General features: G+C 40.8%; 1 protein-coding gene across 1 annotated transcript; it reads right to left on the reverse strand.

The window, feature by feature from the left end:
• Nucleotides 1–16,775: 16,775 nt before the first annotated feature.
• Nucleotides 16,776–19,906, reverse strand: LOC308102054 (uncharacterized protein). The gene is made up of 6 exons (XM_080451645.1): nucleotides 19,829–19,906; nucleotides 19,458–19,648; nucleotides 18,884–19,053; nucleotides 17,667–17,914; nucleotides 17,465–17,528; nucleotides 16,776–17,163 (listed from the first exon to the last, which is right to left on the reverse strand). The coding sequence occupies exons 2-5, from the start codon at nucleotides 19,551–19,553 to the stop codon at nucleotides 17,482–17,484; spliced, it is 561 nt and encodes a 186-aa protein (XP_080307771.1). The 5' UTR covers nucleotides 19,554–19,648; nucleotides 19,829–19,906; the 3' UTR covers nucleotides 16,776–17,163; nucleotides 17,465–17,481.
• Between the last annotated feature and the right edge of the window lie 1,497 nt (nucleotides 19,907–21,403).

Here is a 21,403-nt window from a genome sequence, read left to right on the forward strand (position 1 = left end):
GTGATGATGTCATATTGATGACATCACTCTTGCCCAAATATGGAGGGTGGGCGGAGTTGCTAGGCATGCATGGCAACCAATTGTGTTGTGAGTGAGGTCAGACCAAAGCTCTGCTCAGCATATATGAGGTGTGAAGTTGCTTTAGACTTCATTCCACTGAGACCAGAAGATAGTTTGTCCACCTGTAGTGTTGTGAGAGGAAAGGGATACAGAACTTTGAGAGACAAAGAATTCAGGGAGATAGAGAGAGGACACATTTTACAGCCTCAGCAGAACCTACAACTCTGTCCCCATCACAGTCCATGTACAGCAGCAGTTCCGACCATGAACCACCACTCCTGGGAGGAGGGTGGTCCCAATCCTCCCAGACTAAGCTCTCCTGTTCTCAGTGTACCTTCACATCTCATCCAAGCCATGACGACCTCAACCGCCAAACGCTGAGGAATGGACAAATAGTCAGCTCTGTAACCAGCAGGAAACTAGGAGATACAGACCAACCAAAATCTCAAAGTCAACAACGGTTTACCGAGATTTTAACTCAACCAGGAGATGTAAAGACAAATCAGACGATTTACACAGGAAAGAAAACTCACATCTGTAAACAGTGTGACAAAAGTTTCAGTAAGTTATGTCATTTGAAGACACATGAGCGTATCCATACTGGAGAAAAACCTTTCCATTGTAAACAGTGTGACAAGAGTTTCAGCGGGTCAAGTAGTCTGAAAAAACACCAGCGTAACCACACTGGGGAAAAACCTTTCCACTGTCAACAGTGTAACAAGACTTTCAGTGAGTCAAGTAATCTGAACAAACACCAGCGTATCCACACTGGGGAAAAACCTTTCCATTGTAAATGGTCTGAAAAGACTTTCAGTGAGTCAGGTAGTCTGAAGATACACCTGCGCATCCACACTGGAGAAAAGCCTTTCCACTGTAAACAGTGTGACAAGAATTTCAGTCATTTAACTAATCTGAGGAACCATCTGCGTATCCACACTGGAGAAAAGCCTTTCCACTGTAAACAATGCGACAAGACTTTCAGTGAGTCAGGTAATCTGAACAAACACCAGCGTATCCACACTGGGGAAAAGCCTTTCCACTGTAAATGGTGTGACAAGAGTTTCAGTAGGTTAGATAGTCTTAAGACACACCAGCATTTGTGAAACATGTAAGATCCAAAATGATCTTGCAGAACGTCCCAATCCACGCTGTGGGCTACTATCACCAAATCAGGCTGCTACTGCATGCTTACAGGGAGTGAGGAGCAATGATCCGGTGGGAGGTAACCGTAATGCTTCATTTATGCACGTGCCGCATGCTGAAGACAGATATACAAGCCCACAACACTCGTGGATGGAAGGAATTGTGAGCTTGTAGAGAGCTTGTGGATCTATTTTCGGTACCACCATACATTAAGTATACATGGAGCGCAATGGTACTGTACTGTAGGTGTGGCAGTCACTAACCATCATGGGACCGCCTGAAAGATTTTTTTTTCATTTTCCCTCCTAATTAAGGAAATCATTTATCCAAAATAATATTGTGCTCCACTGGCAATCAGCTTGCGGGCGACCGGTTGGACAGTGGTCATAACAGATTTATAAGGAGATAACGCTAGCTGCAGAATCCAACCCACGCTGACTACATTTGGGAGAAAAAGAAAGCGGTAGAAACAAAAACAAGCAGTCCATTCATCAGAGAATAGCCAGCACTCCGAAGTCCTTCTGGTACTTTTTAATGAATAAGGCACGGGCATACACGGACGCGTTTCGGCATCAAGCCTTTCTCAGTGTGTATCAGAAAAAGAAAGCGGTCAGTGGTGTTGTTTGTACCAGGGGGGTACTAGACAAACAGACTTAAAGAAGATAAGGACTTTGGCTAATTTTCGTGGTTGTAAATAGCCATCGTGACTCAGCGACACTGTCAATCTCAAAGACACCTGACTTAATATTTTGACAATATTTTCTTTTTTTTAAAGAGGTCCTACTATTTCTTTTTTACTTTAAAACATTCATCCCACGATTTTTGTAACCCATTTTTACACCCAGTGCCAAATTGCCTAAGCTTTAATCCTGGGAGCTACTCTCCCTCTAACAGCCTGGGGAGAGCCCCGAACTAAGCTCATGCTTCCTTCAATGCATGAGGAGTGAGTAGGTCGCTTATTATCACCGGACAGAAGGGAGTTTCCCCGATAAGATGTAGCGTGTGGAAGGAACACGTTATTTCAACCAGTTCCTTTCCTCTCCATCAGGCGCCCCGGCTGAACAGGGGGAGGCAGTGTAGAGACCAGGATTACTGCATGTTTTTTGTGAGGGTACCTACCCTAGGAGATACGGGGAGAACATGCAAACTCCACACAGAAAGGCCCTTTCACCAACCCAACCTAGGGCTTAATATTTTGAGGGGAAAGAAATAAAAATAACAAAAGAGGTCCTCCGCACCACAGTTACAACTCACCGAAACGTAAAAGGTTGATGTCAAGACAGCGCTGAAGTGTGATTGAGTCATCAGTCTCAGTGGAAACACAGCAAGCATTAGATGCAGAACGTACTGCCAAGGGAGTCTAAGGACTGAGGCCGAAAACAGAGCTGCCAACCGAAGGAGAGAAACGAGCGAGATACGAGCGATGCGTCATAGTTTGTACCGCATAGTGTTGTACCGCAAACTTAAATCCAGTGTAACAATAGTTCATGTAGACACGGAAGGCATTATGTTTATATACTTCATTCATACTCCCCGGACCCCCCCCATTCGCTAATAAGCTATTCAGTCGTACTCCTTTAAGTCAGTACGTTTCAACATCATCTGGAGGTTCATTTAAGCAGCCTCAGTTCTCTATTCATTCTATGTGCTTAGCTGTCAGTGCCGGTCGTACAGCTGTCGGTGTTAAAATTCCTCCACCTCCCCGGCCTCCTCCCTGTGGCTTCTGGTTGTTGGTGGGATGGTTCCATAGATGGTTGTTATGGTGGTGGTCGTGCATTAAGGGTTAATGTTGTGTTTGTTTTATGTTGTGTAATATCTGTTGTGTATGTTATCTGTTGTTGTATAATTATTGTTGTGTTATATCTGTTATGCTCTGCTCAGGGGGCTTGTGATTGAAGATCTGTGACATGTTTGCACAAGAATCGTCTAATATTAAATGAGCAGAGTCACACCGCCAAACTTGAATGCAATATCATTGCATATATGATAATGGTTAATATGGTAATGGTTAATAAATGGTAAATGGTTCATTAACTGTCTAGTTATTTCTGAGCTGAAGTGTCTAAATGAACTTAAACTGTCATTTACTTAGTTACTAATTAGTAAATGATGATAAACACATTAAAATGAAAAACACCAGATCCATGTGGATCTCTGCCATCATGGTGATAATGTCATATTGATGTCATCACTCTTGCCCACATATGTAGGGTGGGCGACAGCCTGTGCACATCGGTGTTGGTAGGCATGCATGGCAACCGATTGTGTTGTGAGTGAGGTCAGACCAAAGCTCTGCTCAGCATCTATGAGGTGTGAAGTTACTTTAGACTTCCACTTCATTCCACTGAGACCGGAAGATAGTGTGTCCACAAATAGTGTTCCGAGAGAAAGGGATACAGAACTTTGGTGGACAAAGAATGCAGGGAGATGGAGAGGGGACACATTTACCAGCCTCAAAAGAACCTACAACTCCGTCCCTATTACAATCAATGTAGAGAAGCAGCTCCGACCATGAACTGGAAGGAGTGTGGTCCCTCCAATCCTCCCAGACTAAGTAAGCTCTCCTGTTCTGAGTGTACCTTCACGTCTCATCCGAGCCACGACAACCTCAACCGCCAAACGCTGAGGAATGGACAGATCTGCTCGGAGGCCTGTCAGCAAATAGTCAGCTCTGTAACCAACCGGAAACCAGGACCCAAAGACCCACCAAAATCTCAAAGTCATCAAAGTTTTTTACCATTGATTTTAACTCAACCAGGAGATGTAAAGAGAAATCAGACGATTGACACAGGAAAGAAAACTCACATCTGTAAACAGTGTGACAAAAGTTTCAGTAAGTAAGTCACCTGAAGATACATGAGCGTATCCACACCGGAGAAAAGCCTTTCCATTGTAAACAATGTGACAAGAGTTTCAATCAGATGAGTCACCTGAATACACACCAGCGTATCCACGCCGGAGAAAAACCTTTCCACTGTAAACGTTGTGAAAAGAGTTTCAGTCTGTTAACTCTCTCAGTGCCACGCCCCGACATATCCCGAGTTTTTCCCGAGTACCCTCAGTGCCAGCACGAGAAATCCAGAGTTTTTACTTTTGACTGTGGTCGCGTTATTCTGTTTATTTTTCATGATCACTTTCGCTTCCTGACTCCTTCAGACTCACCCGGAGCCGGATGTAAAAAAAAAATTCATTTCCGGGTCACGTTGTTTTTCTCCGGTGATTTTCGGCCAGAATAGGGAAAGTCACACGGTATAAAAAGCGAACGGAGAGGTCCACGTCTACTCTCTTTGGTCTGGGTGACGATCAGTCATCGTAGTCGTGTATCGCATCGTAATTTAGCCCAATCAACGATTGTCGAAAATGTCAACATCCGGTTCTGACCGGATATGACGTGAGCCTGTTTGGGAGGGGGCGAGTGAGCCAGCGAGATCATCAATGTGTCGATTTGTTGCTCTCTACTGGTAGAACTTTATTATGGGTTTAAAACCCCAATCAGATCATTTATTTGAATGAAAAATTACAAAATTACAAAATTACAAAAAACGCAAATTCCTGGCAGTTTGGGAGTACTTTATGAAAATACTCTTGGCACTGAAAGAGTTAACCAATCTGAGGAAACACCAGCGTATCCAAACCGGAAAAAAACCTTGAAGCAACTGATAATGTAATAACGGCTCATAATGTAATAACGGTTCATAATGTAATAATTTTAATGTAATACAACTCATAATGTAATAATCAGCTCATAATGTAATAAAAAAAAATGAGCGCATAACGTAATAACAGATTTTTTTATAATGTAATAATGTGTTACATTATAAATCTCACGTAGCCGCTTATAATGTAATAAAAGTTCATAATGTAATAATGTCTCATATTGTTGAGAAAAGTATGTTATATCATAATAATCATTATCAGTATCATGGTCAGTATCAGTATCATGGTCAGTACCATGGTCAGTATCATGGTCAGTACCATGGTCAGTATCAGTATCACGGTCAGTACCATGGTCAGTATCAGTACCATGGTCAGTATCAGTATCATGGTCAGTACCATGGTCAGTATCAGTATCATGGTCAGTGTAGCATGGTCAGTATCAGTACCATAGTCAGTACCATGGTCAGTATCAGTATCATAGTCAGTATCATGGTCAGTATCAGTATCATGGTCAGTATCATAGTCAGTATCATGGTCAGTACCATGGTCAGTATCAGTATCATGGTCAGTACCATGGTCAGTATCATGGTCAGTATCAGTATCATGGTCAGTATCATGGTCAGTACCATGGTCAGTATCAGTATCATGGTCAGTATTATGGTCAGTATCATGGTCAGTATCAGTATCATGGTCAGTATCATCATCAGTATCAGTATCATGGTCTGTATCATGGTCAGTACCATGGTCAGTATCATGGTCAGTACCATGGTCAGTATCATGGTCAGTATCGGTATCATGGTCATTATCATGGTCAGTACCATGGTCAGTATCATGGTCAGTACCATGGTCAGTATCATTATCATGGTCTGTATCATGGTCAGTACCATGGTCAGTATCATGGTCAGTATCATGGTCAGTATCAGTATCATGGTCTGTATCATGGTCAGTATCATGGTCAGTATCAGTATCATGGTCTGTATCATGGTCAGTACCATGGTCAGTATCATGGTCAGTACCATGGTCAGTACCATGGTCAGTATCATGGTCAGTATCGGTATCATGGTCAGTATCATGGTCAGTATCAGTATCATGGTCAGTATCATGGTCAGTATCATGGTCAGTACCATGGTCAGTATCAGGTCAGTATCATGGTCAGTATCATGGTCAGTATCAGTACCATGGTCAGTATCAGTATCATGGTCAGTATCATGTCAGTATCATGGTCAGTATCGCTATCATGGTCGGTATCATGGTCAGTATCATGGTCAATATCAGTACCATGGCCAGTACCATGGTCAGTATCAGTATCATGGTCAGTATCAGTATCATGGTCAGTATCATGTCAGTATCATGGTCATTATCATGGTCAGTACCATGGTCAGTATCATGGTCAGTATCATGGTCAGTATCAGTATCATGGTCTGTATCATGGTCAGTACCATGGTCAGTATCATGGTCAGTTTCATGGTCACCATGATACTGACCATGATATTGATATGATACTGACCATAATTAACCATGATACTGGCCATGATACTGGCCATGATACCGACTATGATACTGACATTGAACTGACCATGATACTGACCATGATACTGACCATGATACTGACCATGATACTGACATGATACTAACCATGATACTTATATGATACTGACATTATATTGACATGATACTGACCATGATACTGACATTAAATTGGCCATGATACTAACCATGATACTGACCATGATACTGACATTAAACTGACCATGATACTGACCATGATACTGACATTAAACTGACCATAATACTGTCATGATATTGACATGATACTGACCATGATACTGACCATGATACCGACATGATACTGACATGATACTGACCATGATACTGACATTCTACAGACCATGATACTGACCATGATACGTACATGATACTGACATTATACTGACCATGATACTGACCATCATACTTGCCAGGAAACAACAATTTGAGCCGTTATTGTCTCCGCCGAGGACGAAATGTCACCCTTTTCACATTGGCCTGTTATAGAGCCACCAGCAGGTCTAATTTAGCAAAACACATTTTTGGTACAATACCTCAAATCATGAATGCAGTGTCCGATTGAAAGGCCTAAGAAAAAATGGCACCCTTTTCACATTGGCCTTGTTATAGCGCCACCAGCAGGTCTAATTTAGGAAAACACATTTTTGGAACAAAATGCCTCAAATCATGAATGCAGTGTCCGATTGAAAGGCCTAAGAAGAAATGGCACCCTTTTCACATTGGCCTATTATAGCGCCACCAGGAGGCCACAATAACCTACCTGACCTGGCGGAGACCTGTGCTCCGAGGAGCACTTTTTCTAGTTACATTATGTAGTGTTATTACATTATGAGTGGCTACGCAAGGTTCATAACACATTATTACATTATGGGCTCATGATTTTATTACATTATGAGCTGATTATTACATTATGAGCTTTTATTACATTTAGTTTATTACATTATGAGCTTTTATTACATTAAGTTTATTACATTATGAGCTTTTATTACATTTAGTTTATTACATTATCAGCTTTAATTACATTTAGTTTATTACATTATGAGCCGTTATTACATTATGAGTTGCTGTAGCAACTCATAATGTAATAACGGCTCAACTCATAATGTAATAACGTTATTATGAGCATTATGAGCTTTTATTACTGTAAATGTATTACATTATGAGCAGTTATTACATTATGAGTTGCTACAGCAACTCATAATGTAATAACGGCTCATAATGTAATAAACTAAATAAGCACAGGTCTCCGCCAGGTCAGGTAGGTTATTGTGGCCTCCTGGTGGCGCTATAATAGGCCAATGTGAAAAGGGTGCCATTTCTTCTTAGGCCTTTCAATCGGACACTGCATTCATGATTTGAGGCATTTTGTACCAATGTGTTTTGCTAAATTAGACCTGCTGGTGGCGCTATAACAGGCCAATGTGAAAAGGGTGGCATTTCTTTCTCGGCCTAGTGTCAGTATAATGTCAGTATCATGTACGTATCATGGTCAGTATCATGGTCTGTAGAATGTCAGTATCATGGTCAGTATCATGTCAGTATCATGTCAGTATCATGGTCAGTATCATGGTCAGTATAATGTCAATATCATGACAGTATTATGGTCAGTTTAATGTCAGTATCATATAAGTATCATGGTTAGTATCATGTCAGTATCATGGTCAGTATCATGGTCAGTATCATGGTCAGTTTAATGTCAGTATCATGGTCAGTATCATGGTCGGTATCATGGTTAATTATGGTCAGTATCATATCAATATCATGGTCAGTATCATGGTGACCATGAAACTGACCATGATACTGACCATGGTACTGACCATGATACATACCATGATACTGATACTGACCATGATACTGACCATGGTACTGACCATGGTACTGACCATGATACTGACATGATACTGACCATGATACTTATACTGACCATGGTACTGGCCATGGTACTGATATTGACCATGATACTGACCATGATACCGACCATGATACCGATACTGACCATGATACTGACATGATACTGACCTAGCCCTGAAACATGACTGTCATACCATGACAGTCATGGTGCCGAGTCCCCCTGGTCTAAAGTTGTGTTCTATTTTTTCACATTGCCATCTCTCACATAAACATAAACGTTCAGATTTCAAATATAAAGTGCTTACCACCAAGCCACGGATGTTACAAGGCGATGCGGACCGCGATGAGTACCCGTATCTCCCGTATTGTTCAATAAAAAGCATTTTAATCCCATCGCCGGCCATTTTTTTTTTTGTTTGTTTTTTGTTTTGTAATGTATCAGAGTGCAATACACCTCCCAACCATTAGTGTCGCATGGTTGAAAGTATCGGAGACAATTTGGAGAAAATGGCCGGCGATGGGATTAAAATGCTTTTTATTGAACAATACGGGAGATACGAGTACTTATCGCGGTCCGCATCGCCTTGTAACATCCGTGGCTCGGTGGTAAGCACTTTATATTTGAAATCTGAACGTTTATGTTTATGTGAGAGATGGCAATGTGAAAAAAACGAACACAACTTTAGACCAGGGGGACTCGGCACCATGACGCTTGTATACTTACAAGCGTCATGTGAACCATGGCTAATACTGACCATGATACTGATACTGACCATGGTACTGATACTGACCATGATACTGACATGATACTGACCATGGTACTGACCATGATACTGACCATGATACGTACATGATACTGACCATGATACTGACCATGATACCGATACTGACCATGATACTGACCATGGTACTGACCATTGTACTGACCATTGTACTGACCATGATACTGATACTGACCATGATACTGACCATGATACAGACCATGATACTGATACTGACCATGATACTGACTATGGTACTAACCATGGTACTGACCATGATACAGACCATGATACTGATACTGACCATGGTACTGACCATGATACTGACCATGATACTGACCATGGTACTGACCATGGTACTGACCATGATACCGATACTGACCATGATACTGACCATGGTACTGACCATGGTACTGACCATGATACTGACCATGGTACTGACCATGATACAGACCACGATACTGATACTGACCATGGTACTGACCATGATACTGATACTGACCATGATACAGACCATGATACTGATACTGACCATGGTACTGACCATGATACTGACCATGATACTGATAATGATTATTGTGATGTAACACTTCACTTTTCTCAACAATATGAGACATTATTACATTATGAACTTTTATTACATTATAAGCGGCTACGTGAGATTTATAATGTAACACATTATTACATTATTACATTATAGAAAAAACTGTTATTACGTTATGCGCTCACTTTTTTATTACATTTTGAGATGATTATTACAATATGAGTTTTTATTACATTTAAATTATTACATTATGAGCCGTTATTACATTATGAGGCCGTTATTACATTATGAGTTGCTACAGGATGCAACACAGCCGATGACCTGTATATCTTAGATTTAAGTCCTAATCTGAAGATGTTATGCAAGCTAGCAGTTATTCAGTACCGTGTGGAGCAGTTTGAACTCCCACATGACATCAGGTGGGAACTGGCTGTCATGACTGCCAACAATAACTGAAAACAACATACCCCTATAAAAAGAGAAACAAACTGTGATCCCACTATAAATAATTAAACAACTAAACAACTGAACAACTAAACAAATACATAAATACATAAACTGCAAGGTCCAAGCATATAATATAAGAACATTATGACATGATGATTAAAGGGATTGTAGGCAAGTCAAACTCTGTTTGACAACAAGCAACTGTCGTCAAACAGATTCAAACTTGGCTCCGCCCATCGAGTGCACCCCCTTCCCTCCTATCCCTCCCCCGTCCGCTCCTCCTCCTCTAAACGTCACACTGAAGCATCCGCCCCCCAGCCCTCCTCCCACGTGGGTTGTTGTTGTTCTAAACTGCGCATGGGCACGCGTGCACATGGGCGCGCGTGCACACGGACGCGCATGGACGCACACGGACGCACACACACGCACTTCATTTCATCATACCTGCAGGCTGCAGCATCTCTTCTCAGACAAAAAAAAGAGGATATAAATATAACGATACCCGAAGCTGCTGGACAATGAGTGATGTAGGTATATTATACATTTTGTAATAAAAATGGTGCATTTATCGTGTGTTTATGGCATTGTTCATGTTTATGAACGAACGTCTAGATAAAGTTGGATTTCAATTTGCCAAAATCGGTGTCGGTAGCATCATCATGGCCGAGTTATATATCTGTATTAAAAGGCAATTCGCCTCGCCTATCATCTATGGCAGCGGTTCTCAACCTGTTGGTCGGGACCCCCAGGTAATCGACAAACTATACTATAAACACTGTTCAAATAAATTGTCAATAATATAAGAAAGACCCAAAAATTGTGAAAATAGCCGATCTACAAGGTCACAACGCCTCGCTTTGCGAGGTGTTATGAGCTTGTAGATTGGCTATTTTCACAATATTTATCTGTGGAACCGAAGATGTAATGCCTCAACTCAATTCCAAGTACTTATCAGGGTGGGGGGTCCCCAGTTCAAATATGATTATTTTGGGGGGTCACGGCCTGATAAGGTCGAGAACCACTGTTCTATGCTAATAACTTAGTGTAGGCGCAGCCCGCGCTCCTCCAGGGGGAGAGAGAGTGGGAGGAAGAGGAGGGAGAGGAAGAGGCAGAGGAAGAGCTGGAGGAGAAGAGATAGCAGGCCCTGCTCCTCCAGCAGGAGAGAGAGTGGGAGGAAGAGGATGGAGAGGAAGAGCCAGAGGAAGAGCTGCAGAAGAGATAGCAGGCCCTGCTCCTCCAGCAGGAGAGAAGAGTGGGAGGAAGAGGAGGAGGAGGAAGAGCCAGAGGAAGAGCTGGAGAAGAGATAGCAGGCCCTGCTCCTCCAGCAGGAGAGAGAGTGGGAGGAAGAGGAGGTGGGAGAGGAAGAGGGAGAAGGCGAGGAGTGGCTGCCTTAGAAGAGCAGGAAAGAATTGCTGCTTTCCAAGAGGAGAGAAGGAACCACACAAAGATGTCTATAAACATATATATATATATATATATATATATATATATGTTTATACACATCTTCCCTGACTGTCACCTTATAATTGGATTAGAGCTCTTCTGCTGAGCTGCCAGTGCTAAAGCTTATCTCCCCTGCATCTTCCTTTTGTCTTAAAACAAAAGAGCCACTGGCTTGCTGGCAGCTCTGACCTTCCGACCTGAACTCCATGCATTCCTGTGTTATCAGCAGCACAGACCAATGTTCTCATCTTTCAAACTAAAGCTAGCAACACTGACTAAGTAGTAATAATATACATTTGCTTCATCAATGCACAGCAACTTGTGGATCTGTATTTAAATTCACCCCCATGTAATTTGATCCCTCAGGGTCTACTTCGAAGATTGACCACGGAGGAGATGCTTAATTTCTCCTTGGAGATGTTTGACAGAGAACCAGGTCTGGTTTTTGACGCTCTGAATGCCTACCAACGCAGACAACGCCAACAGCCAGTTGCCCAACCACGACCTGCAAGCGCGCCAGTCTATCTACCTGGAGCTGCAGAGCCCCAAGCAGTGGCTGTGGTTGTACTGGTACCAGTACAACCGCAGCCAGGTTACCCTCCTGGACCACCAGAACCACAGGCAGCTGAACAAGAACCTGGACCTGCTTCTCCTCCTTGGTGTGTCTGTCACAACTGCAGGGACATTCCGACAGACAGAGAGAAGTTGTGCTGTGGGCAGGACCCACACGACTGCACCTCCCTGCTCCCACAGTTCAACCTATACTGCCTTGATGCTGGCAACTTACGATTCACAGGCGTTACCGGGATGACGTTTTAGTTGTCGCACATGACAGGGAGCCAGGGGATGATAACAGGGAGTTCCGCTACGCTGGTTACAGGCAGTATGTGTTCTGGCAACATGGTGCTCTTGGTCCCGGCAACAGGGTGGTTATTCCCAGTTGCATGTATCTGCAATTAGAAATACCTATCCTGACCCATTTCACAGATACACAGGATATATTCCAGGGCACTAATGTTTCAGGCTGTAGAAATCACTCAATTCCTTATTGTCTCCGCCAGGCCGAAAGGCATGGCGAGAGTATGTTTTCGCCCCTGTCCGTCCGTCCGTCCGTGTGTCCGTGTGTCCGTCCGTCATTCTGTCATTTTGTGTACAGCTAATCTCCGGCACCGTTGGCTTGATCGCAGAGAAACTGTGCACACACACTCCCTGGATGCCAGAGCAGAACCTCTGGCCCAAATTTTTTACCTGGGCCTGTTATAGCGCCACCAGGAGGCCGCTTTTTGCAAAACACATTTTTGGACAGTACTCCAACAGATTTTGGCCAAAATTCCCGCAAATCGGTACACAGTATCTCTATAGTCATTGAAAGAAACGGCAGATTTCAGATTCTTCATATTCCATCCTGATTGGCAAAAATTGGCTTTCAAAGTTTGCAGGAGTACTCCGTTTCGAACAAAATGCCTCAAATCATGAACACAGCATGCAATTTCTGTGACATTTTGCACACACATTCCCATTAGGCCGAGGAAGAAATGCCATTTGAAAATGTTCAAATCAGCCTCATGGTGGCGCTGTAACAGGCCGATTCGTGTTTTTACCTATAACTGCACCAATCGGTGTAAAACTTTGTATGCACACTATCTAGAGGCCAAGGAAAAACCTTTGCCCTGCCTTTTTTACATTTGCTTTTTATAGCGCCACCAGGAGGCAGACTTATGTAAAACACATTTTTTGATATTAAGCCTTCAAATGTTATCCAAATTTCACGCAAATAGGTACACATGATCTCTATAGTCACGTGATCAAGACAGATCTGTTTGATTTTTGATATTCCATCCTGATTGGCTAACATTGACATGTCATGTTTGCAGAAGTGGCCCGTTTTGAACAAAATGCAGCAAATCATGAACGCAGCGTCCGATTGCGGTGAAACTTTGAATGCACATTTGCACTACGTTGAGGAACAAATGCCACCCTTTTAACATTGGCCTGTTATAGCGCCACCAGCAGGTCAAATTTAGCAAAACACATTTTTAGAACAAAATGCTTCAAATCATGCATGCAGTGTCCGATTGCCATGCACGGCCTAGGAATAAATGGCACCCTTTTCACATTGGCCTATTATAGCGCCACTAGGAGGCCAAAATAACCTACCTGACCTGGCGGAGACCTGTGCTCCGAGGAGCACTTTTTCTAGTTGTATATAGTTTTGTTTTGTGACTTGAAAAAGAACATGCATAGTTCAGAACCTTCTTGCCTTGGCTGCGTGCTGGATTAAAAGAAGATTTGGTAACACTTTCTATGAAGGTCGCCTCTATAATGCTTTATAAGCTCATTTATAATGTATAACGACTTATAACCACATTTATAACGTATTATAACTGCTGGTCATAATGCATTATTATGCTCAGTGGAACAGCACATTATAACTACCCTAACTTAGTCAGTTGTAAAGGCTCATAGAGAAGTGCTGTAATGTGTCATAACGCATTATAACCAAATGTTTATTAAATGGAATAATGTCTTATAAACATCAATAATATGCTATAACATGACTTTGTGACCTTTAAGTAAAGTGGAAACATTATTTAATGGTTATTAGCACTTGTATCATACTATAATACCCTATTGCACGACGTAGTGACCTTTAAGTAAAGTGGAAACATTCTTTAATGGTCATTAGCACTTGTATCATACTATAATACCCTATAGCATGACGTAGTGACCTTTAAGTAAAGTGACAACATTCTTTATAAGTCATTAGCATTTGTATCATATTATAATAATCTATAGCTTGATGTAGAGAGAAGGAATGAGTCCATATCAATGTGTTTTGAGTTTGTTCATTTTACTGGACATTATGGAACTGCAACAAGACAGTTAAACACATAAACAATTAATTTAAGGCACGTTTCTTCATCACATTATCATAACAGGATACATTGGCTTTCTTTTTGATTGATAGCCATACTGTAACTGGACATAAACAGAATAATACATAACAAATAACATTTAAACTTAAATAAGTTTTATACAAATATAACATAAATAGGCTACATGACACCAAATAGTTCTGTTGTTTCCAAAATAGTATTACTATTACAGTGGGGTAGAATTCATTCATTAATCACAACACAATCACACAGTAGCAGCTTGGGGCCTCTGCAGTCACTACTTCAGTGCAAGTTAGCTTTAGCTGCTAAGCTAGGATGCTAAGTTAAGCTGCTCAGCATGGAGGACAATACTACAAAACAAACATTGTGGAGACAAATGGCCAACTTTCCCACCATTACAATACCCCCTCGTCATATGCTACTTTATGTGTCTAAGTTTAGTTTACCCACTTTATGATATATCACCTACAACAAGAAGGTTAAACACAAACAATGAATAAGGCACGTTTCTGTCCAGTCTTCATCACATTGCATAACAGGATGTTATGTTATTGTCCTCTTTGACTGACAGAATCCTGTAGCACTCACTGGAGTGTAATGCCCCCTTGTGGCGTGGTGGAGCTATTGCTCTGTATGTATTGTTGCTATTCAAGTTCATAGTAGATGTCATGGTATTACAAGTTAAATAGTTTCAAAGAGAGAGTTCACGCATATTAGTGTATTTATTTTCTGTCATATTGTTGTAATGTTAGTCTATTTACTTAATATTCACTGTGTTCCATTTCTGCAAAAGACAACACATACAGAGCAATAGCTCCACCACGCCACAAGGGGGCATTACACTCCAGTGAGCGCTACAGGATTCTGTCAGTCAAAGAGGACAATAACATAACATCCTGTTATGCAATGTGATGAAGACTGGACACAAACGTGCCTTAATTCATTGTTTAATTATGTGTTTAACTATCTTGTTTCAGGTGGGATATCATAAAGTCGGTAAACTTAGACACATAAAGTAGCATATGACCAGGGAGTATTTTGATGGTGGGAAAGTTGGCCATTTGTCTCCACAATGTTTGTAACTACAATTGTCCTCCATGCTGAGCAGCTTATTTTAGCATCTTAGCTTAGCATCTTAACTTATCAGCTAAAGCTAACTTGCACTGAAGTAGTGACTGCAGAGGCCCCAAGCTGCTACTGTGTGACTGTGTTGTGATTAATTAATGAATTCTACCCCACTGTAATAGTAATACTATTTTGGAAACAACAGAACTATTTGGTGTCATGTATTTATGTTATATTTTTGTAAAAAAAAAAATGTTTAAATGTGATGTTATTTCTGTTATGTATTATGCTGTTTATGTCCAGTTACAGTATGGCTATCAATCAAAAATAAAGCCAATGTATCCTGTTAATAATGTGATGAAGAAACGTGCCTTAAATTCATTGTTTATGTGTTTAACTGTCTTGTTGCAGTTCCATAATATCCAGTAAAATGAACAAACTGAAAACACACTGATATGGACTCATTCCTTCTCTCTACATCAAACTATAGAGTATTATAATATGATACAAATGCTAATGACTTATAAAGAATGTTTCCACTTTACTTAAAGGTCACTACGTCGTGCTATAGGGTATTATAGTATGATACAAGTGCTAATAACCATTAAATAATGTTTCCACTTTACTTAAAGGTCACTGTGTCGTGCTATAGGGTATTATAGTATGATACAATCTCTAATAACGCATGAATATGTGGCCACTTTACTTAAAGGTCTCAAAGTCATGTTATAGCATATTATTGATGTTTATAAGACATTATTCCATTTAATAAACATTTGGTTATAATGCGTTATGACACATTACAGCACCTCTCTATGAGCCTTTACAACTGACTAAGTTAGGGTAGTTATAATGTGCTGTTCCACTGAGCATAATAATGCATTATGACCAGCAGTTATAATATGTTATAAATGTGGTTATAAGTCGTTATACATGATTATAAACATTTATAACAAGCATTATAATGCCTTATAAGGGCATTATAATGCATTATAAATGAGCTTATAAAGCATTATAGAGGCGACCTTCATAGAAAGTGTTACCGAAGATTTTTTTTATTTATTACTACTACTGCACAATATTTTTTACTTTGCTAACCTTGTGCACAATATTTTTTAATTTTTCTCCTTATCTTTTGTAGAATTTTTATTATCCTTTTTTCTATAAATGTTTTACTTGAATAGGTGCAATTATTCCTTTTTTATGTTTACCGTTGCACAATTTTGTCATATTGCTAATAATTTGTATTTTATTTATACCACCATTGATGGATTATATACAACCGTTGTGATAACCCAGTCAATGAAGCAATCAATATATGAGAAACACTTTTAATAACGTAACCTTGGGCATAAACATGTACACTTCACAGGTGCCGGTTCTGAGAGCAAAACAAATGAGGACACTGCCTAAAAATGTAAACACTGTGGTAGATTTTACACATCATTATAGACACAATACAATATATACACACACACACAGGTCTCCAGTAGACTTTTGGCCGCTATATGTTATCCGGTTTGTTTTATACAATTCACTATCTATGCAGTTCTGCTATAAAATATGCTATACATTTTTTTTAAATGAGGCCATAAAAATTTAGGTTGAATGATTGGCTACTTTGAATAGCTTTTTAGCAATACAATATCAGCCCTCTTATGTGAAAGTAATTTGTGTTGTGCATTGGGTTCATGGGAGCAGGGCTCTAGCAGCAAGGAAGCATGGGACAGTAGGATGAACTCAGCACCTACAAGACAAATACATAAAGGTCACAAACAATGTTTTAGTATTGATTTATGCCATTCGATGTCAAAGCCTCCTTAGGATGTCTATTTCTTTCCTGTTACATAAATTATCCAGGTAATAAATAGTGTGTTTTTTTTCAAAAAGCATTACAACAAAAACATTATTTTCGCTAGGACAAATAAATAGTATTTAGCAATTTGTTTGATGGTGATTATAATTTTGACAAATCATATAACAAAGGCATAGGAATAATGGGCCCAACATAAACAAAAGGCAAACATTTACTGTTCAATTTTTCTTACCTTAGTGATTCATCTTGCTATTCCATCTCGTCAACAGATGGGACAGTCAGTGGCACGCCCGGTCCTATTGGAAAAAGATGGGTGAAGGGGGAGGGGAGGGATATAGTGTAACATTGTTAATTATTTGTGTGCTACACTAAGTAATGTTATAGACCAGAGCACAGACATTTTGAAGAAATTAGAAGTAATGGAATTTACATACCGTGGCTATCACCTCTCCTGACATGGGCCTGGAGAAGTTCTTCGATTGGTGCAGGGAGAGCAGCAAGAAGTCCAAATCGGCGTGGATCGTCTGGTCTGAGCTTCATGGTTCTCGGAAGCCCCTTCCCTGATGAAACTCTCTTTTCAAGGATACGCCGTTGTAAGTCAGGAATGTAGGTGTAGGTCTTCTCTACTCTCAAGGTGTGCACGTTCCATCGATTGGACCTTTTTTTTAAGATCTTGGTCCTACTGTAAAAGAGATCAAATATTAGTTTACCTTTAGAGTACAATAGGGGGGTGTAGTTGAGGGTTAATGGGGTATTAATAATTAGTGAGTGTCATTGGAGGTCGTTAGGCTAGTGACCCTATACCTCCACACAGAGGGCACAAGGTGGAACTGCAGATTTACTGGGACAGGACTGTGGGTCAAACAGTGCAATGCTGCATTCACACAGGCAGATACAAAGATAGAGACTACCATCCATTTTCCATGGAAGCCAGCGACATGAAGATGCAAAGCAACATCTGACGTTTGTTGCTGCTACAACAGATACAAATTCAAGTTGAGCTGTATTCAACTTCCAGATACAAATATGCTGTGTATTTTTGTATCTTTGTGTCTGCCCATGTGAACTTGTGTGTCTTTCTGAATCAGGGTTTATTATACAGAGAGGAGACACTAAGCTGGGGCGCCACGGTTATATTATAGCAGATGTTAAAAACTATGCAGCTAAGCCTTGCTTCCAACTCTGACATTTCCACCAGAACAAATTATGAGTGTTTGGGCAGTGGTGGCCTAAAGGTTAGAGGAGCGCCCTCGTTGCCGGAAGGTTGCCGGTTCGAATCCCTGGACCGGCAGGAAAAATCTGGTTGGGGAAGTGAATGTTCACCACTTCCCCAACACCGCTGAAGTGCCCTTGAGCAAGGCACTGAACCCCAACTGCTCCAGAGGAGCTGCTTAGTGGCCAACAGCATAAGACTGTGGTTGTACTAGTCAGCTCCCAGGTTTTAATGTGTCTGTCTGTCTGTGTGTTTCTATGTGCAGGGCGTTGCTGAAAATGAGCACTTGTGCTCAGCTACTACCCTGGGTAAAAAAAAAAAAAAAAAAAAAAATCCATAAAGTTAGGTCATCAGTCTTAGTACACTGACATTATATATTTATGTAGTGTGTGTGTGTGTGTGTGTGTGTGTGTGTGTGTGTTATATAAGTGAACCAACCTCGTTTCTCCTGCTTTATTGATTCTGTGAGGACGGCCCTTGTTGTGATTGTAGTCCAGCGCAGCCAGGATTGTCCTTGCCTCATAGACCGGGGGGCTGAATGAAAACCTCTTTGAAGCATACAGTACATCAGAATGTAATTCTGAAAAGATTCCAGGTCCGATGTAGATCTGTGAAAGCAAGTACCACAGACACAAACAAAAAAACTAGTTGATTGTTTAGTATACCAGAATGCTAGTGCGATATTCAAATAGTCTCAGCTCCCATACACATTAACTGCAGTGTTACCTGTTGGCTAGACAGACAGGCAGAGTAGGGCGTGAGTTGTCACATGCAACTTCTAAAAGTAGTTGGTCCCTCCGCTCAAACGACTGACGTATCTGTTTTTTTTATGTGTCATTTATTTTATTTTCAGCATTAAAAGCTTTGAGAATGTTCTCTGTATCCTTTAGAGTAACACGTACCGAGACTCTGAACTGAGTCTAATATTCCATACAAAGGTAATAACTAGTATCTAAAAACAGATATAGTAATAAGAATAGAACAGAATATATAAAAACAGAAAGATAATCACCTGAAGTGCAGGTACTTGTGGACGGTGTTCAACCAACGTTTGTTTCTCACTATACTTTTCAGGGCGTCGTGAACCTTGGACCCCCTTACAATCCATTCCTTTGGGTGCTTTGGGGGGCAGTCATGCTGGCACTTTCCCATCACCCAATCATGTTCGTCAGCGACATGATGGAGAATAGCCAGCCAAAGTTCCTGATAGATACAAATAATCATATCATATCAGACCACACACCCACTGTACTATATGAGTGTTTTTCTTCAATACTTCAAATCTGATGGGTGACTTATAATTGTGGTGGTTATACTTTTGAACCTCAGGCCCATCGTTTAAAAAACAGAATGAATTCAACAATGTTCATGTAGTGTTCTTACCATGAATTCATCATGAGTTGAGGCTTTATTGCAGCACCACCAAAAGTGACTTACAACATCTTTCATCCAGACGAGAAGAGGTTTCATACCACTGACTTGCCCAGCCAGCAAGAACAACAACATTATTGTCACAAAGGAAATATTGAAATGAGAAGAAATACATTCTAACCCTGACACGTCATGTACACATGATTTACTTACGGCAGTGATTCTCTTCGATAACAATTTGGCACCATGCCACATATCGAGAGAGTGGAAGATGCCCGCCTCCTTGTATTTTCCCTTGTCTTTGGCAAAAGAAAAAATAAATTAGTTTATATACATTTCTTGCTGCATGTTAGACTTACTCATAAGAGCAGAGATTTGCACATGTGCATCTGTACAGATCTCTTTGAGGTTGACTTCAGCCATCAGAAGATCCATGGTCCGAATGAATGCCTCCTTCTCCATTATGACAGCTTTCCTTTCGGTTTCCCGTTTATCAACAGTTATTAGTGCCATGATGTCCTTGCTGTCGTTGTCCATGGTGGTGTATGAGCAATATTGAGCACAGTGACCAGGGCTGTCCATTCTACCATCGGCTGACAAATAATTTATACAGAATACAAAATTAGACAAAGTAAAATTTGAATGATAAACATCAAATAAAAACAAACAATTATACAGAGAAGTAAATGGTAAGAGAACACTAGAATGAAGTTCCTTTACCTATACCACTACACCGACTTGTGTAGCCAGATGCTGAATTACAGCTGCTCTCTGCTACTGCCAAAACTCCTTGATGGCATCGACACAGTAGGCGTTTTGGATCATGAAGAATGTCCTGTCTGCAACTATGCCCATGTTCATGTACTTGAACAACAGTTTCACTTTGGCAAAGTTGTTGCCAGACAGCAGAATGTTGGTTGCCATCATAAAATCGCCTGCTTGCATTCCGAATTTCAACTTTGGTTGCGAGTTCCATGACCATACAGTGTGGCCGTGGGAACACATCTGTAAAATAACAAAATATATAGTACAACATAGATTACAATGACACATTACACACATAGTATAACTATATAACAACAAAGAATATGGGGAGAAATTACAAGAAAGGCATACCCAAGATATTATGCCTGCAGAGCCTCTTCGGGAAAACCGAACGGTGCTGAACGGTCCTTTGTCCAGACAGTCTTTGACAGGAAAATTCTTTATTGGCAGCTCGAGGACAGAGATGAGTTCCTTTAGAGAGCTTTCATAGGCTATGTATGCCAGCTGACCTATAAGATCTTCAGTAAGGTCTCCTACTTCGTCCGAAGATTCGTTTTCTGTATCATCATCACCTTCGAGGTCAAGGGGGTCGTAGACTATTTCATCCATCCCGACAGTAGGCAATGTATCCAGGTCTATCTGAGCTGTAAGGAGACCACCACCAGTCCTATTTTACAAACAGTGGAAATGATTAGAAAGATCTCATCAGAATAATTCATTGAAATTACATGAAATAACATTGTACATACAAACCTCAAAGAAATCGGGGACACATAGTCCTCATCCGAGTCTGAGTCATCGTCCTCAGCATATAATTGCTCA

The sequence above is a fragment of the Gymnoscopelus braueri genome (assembly GCF_963280865.1).
Source record: "Gymnoscopelus braueri genome assembly, chromosome: 15".
Taxonomy (NCBI): Eukaryota; Metazoa; Chordata; class Actinopteri; order Myctophiformes; family Myctophidae; genus Gymnoscopelus; species Gymnoscopelus braueri.

What these genes read in the sequence shown, in the direction of transcription:
- LOC308102054 (XM_080451645.1), bottom strand. Translation starts at nt 19,553, where the DNA reads ATGGATTGTAAGGGGGTCCAAGGTTCACGACGCCCTGAAAAGTATAGT. An exon ending in CACAAGTACCTGCACTTCAG is followed by an intron (nt 19,054 to 19,457) that starts GTGATTATCTTT and finishes TTGCTTTCACAG; the next exon opens with ATCTACATCGGACCTGGAAT. An exon ending in CAGGAGAGGTGATAGCCACG is followed by an intron (nt 17,529 to 17,666) that starts GTATGTAAATTC and finishes TTTTTCCAATAG; the next exon opens with GACCGGGCGTGCCACTGACT.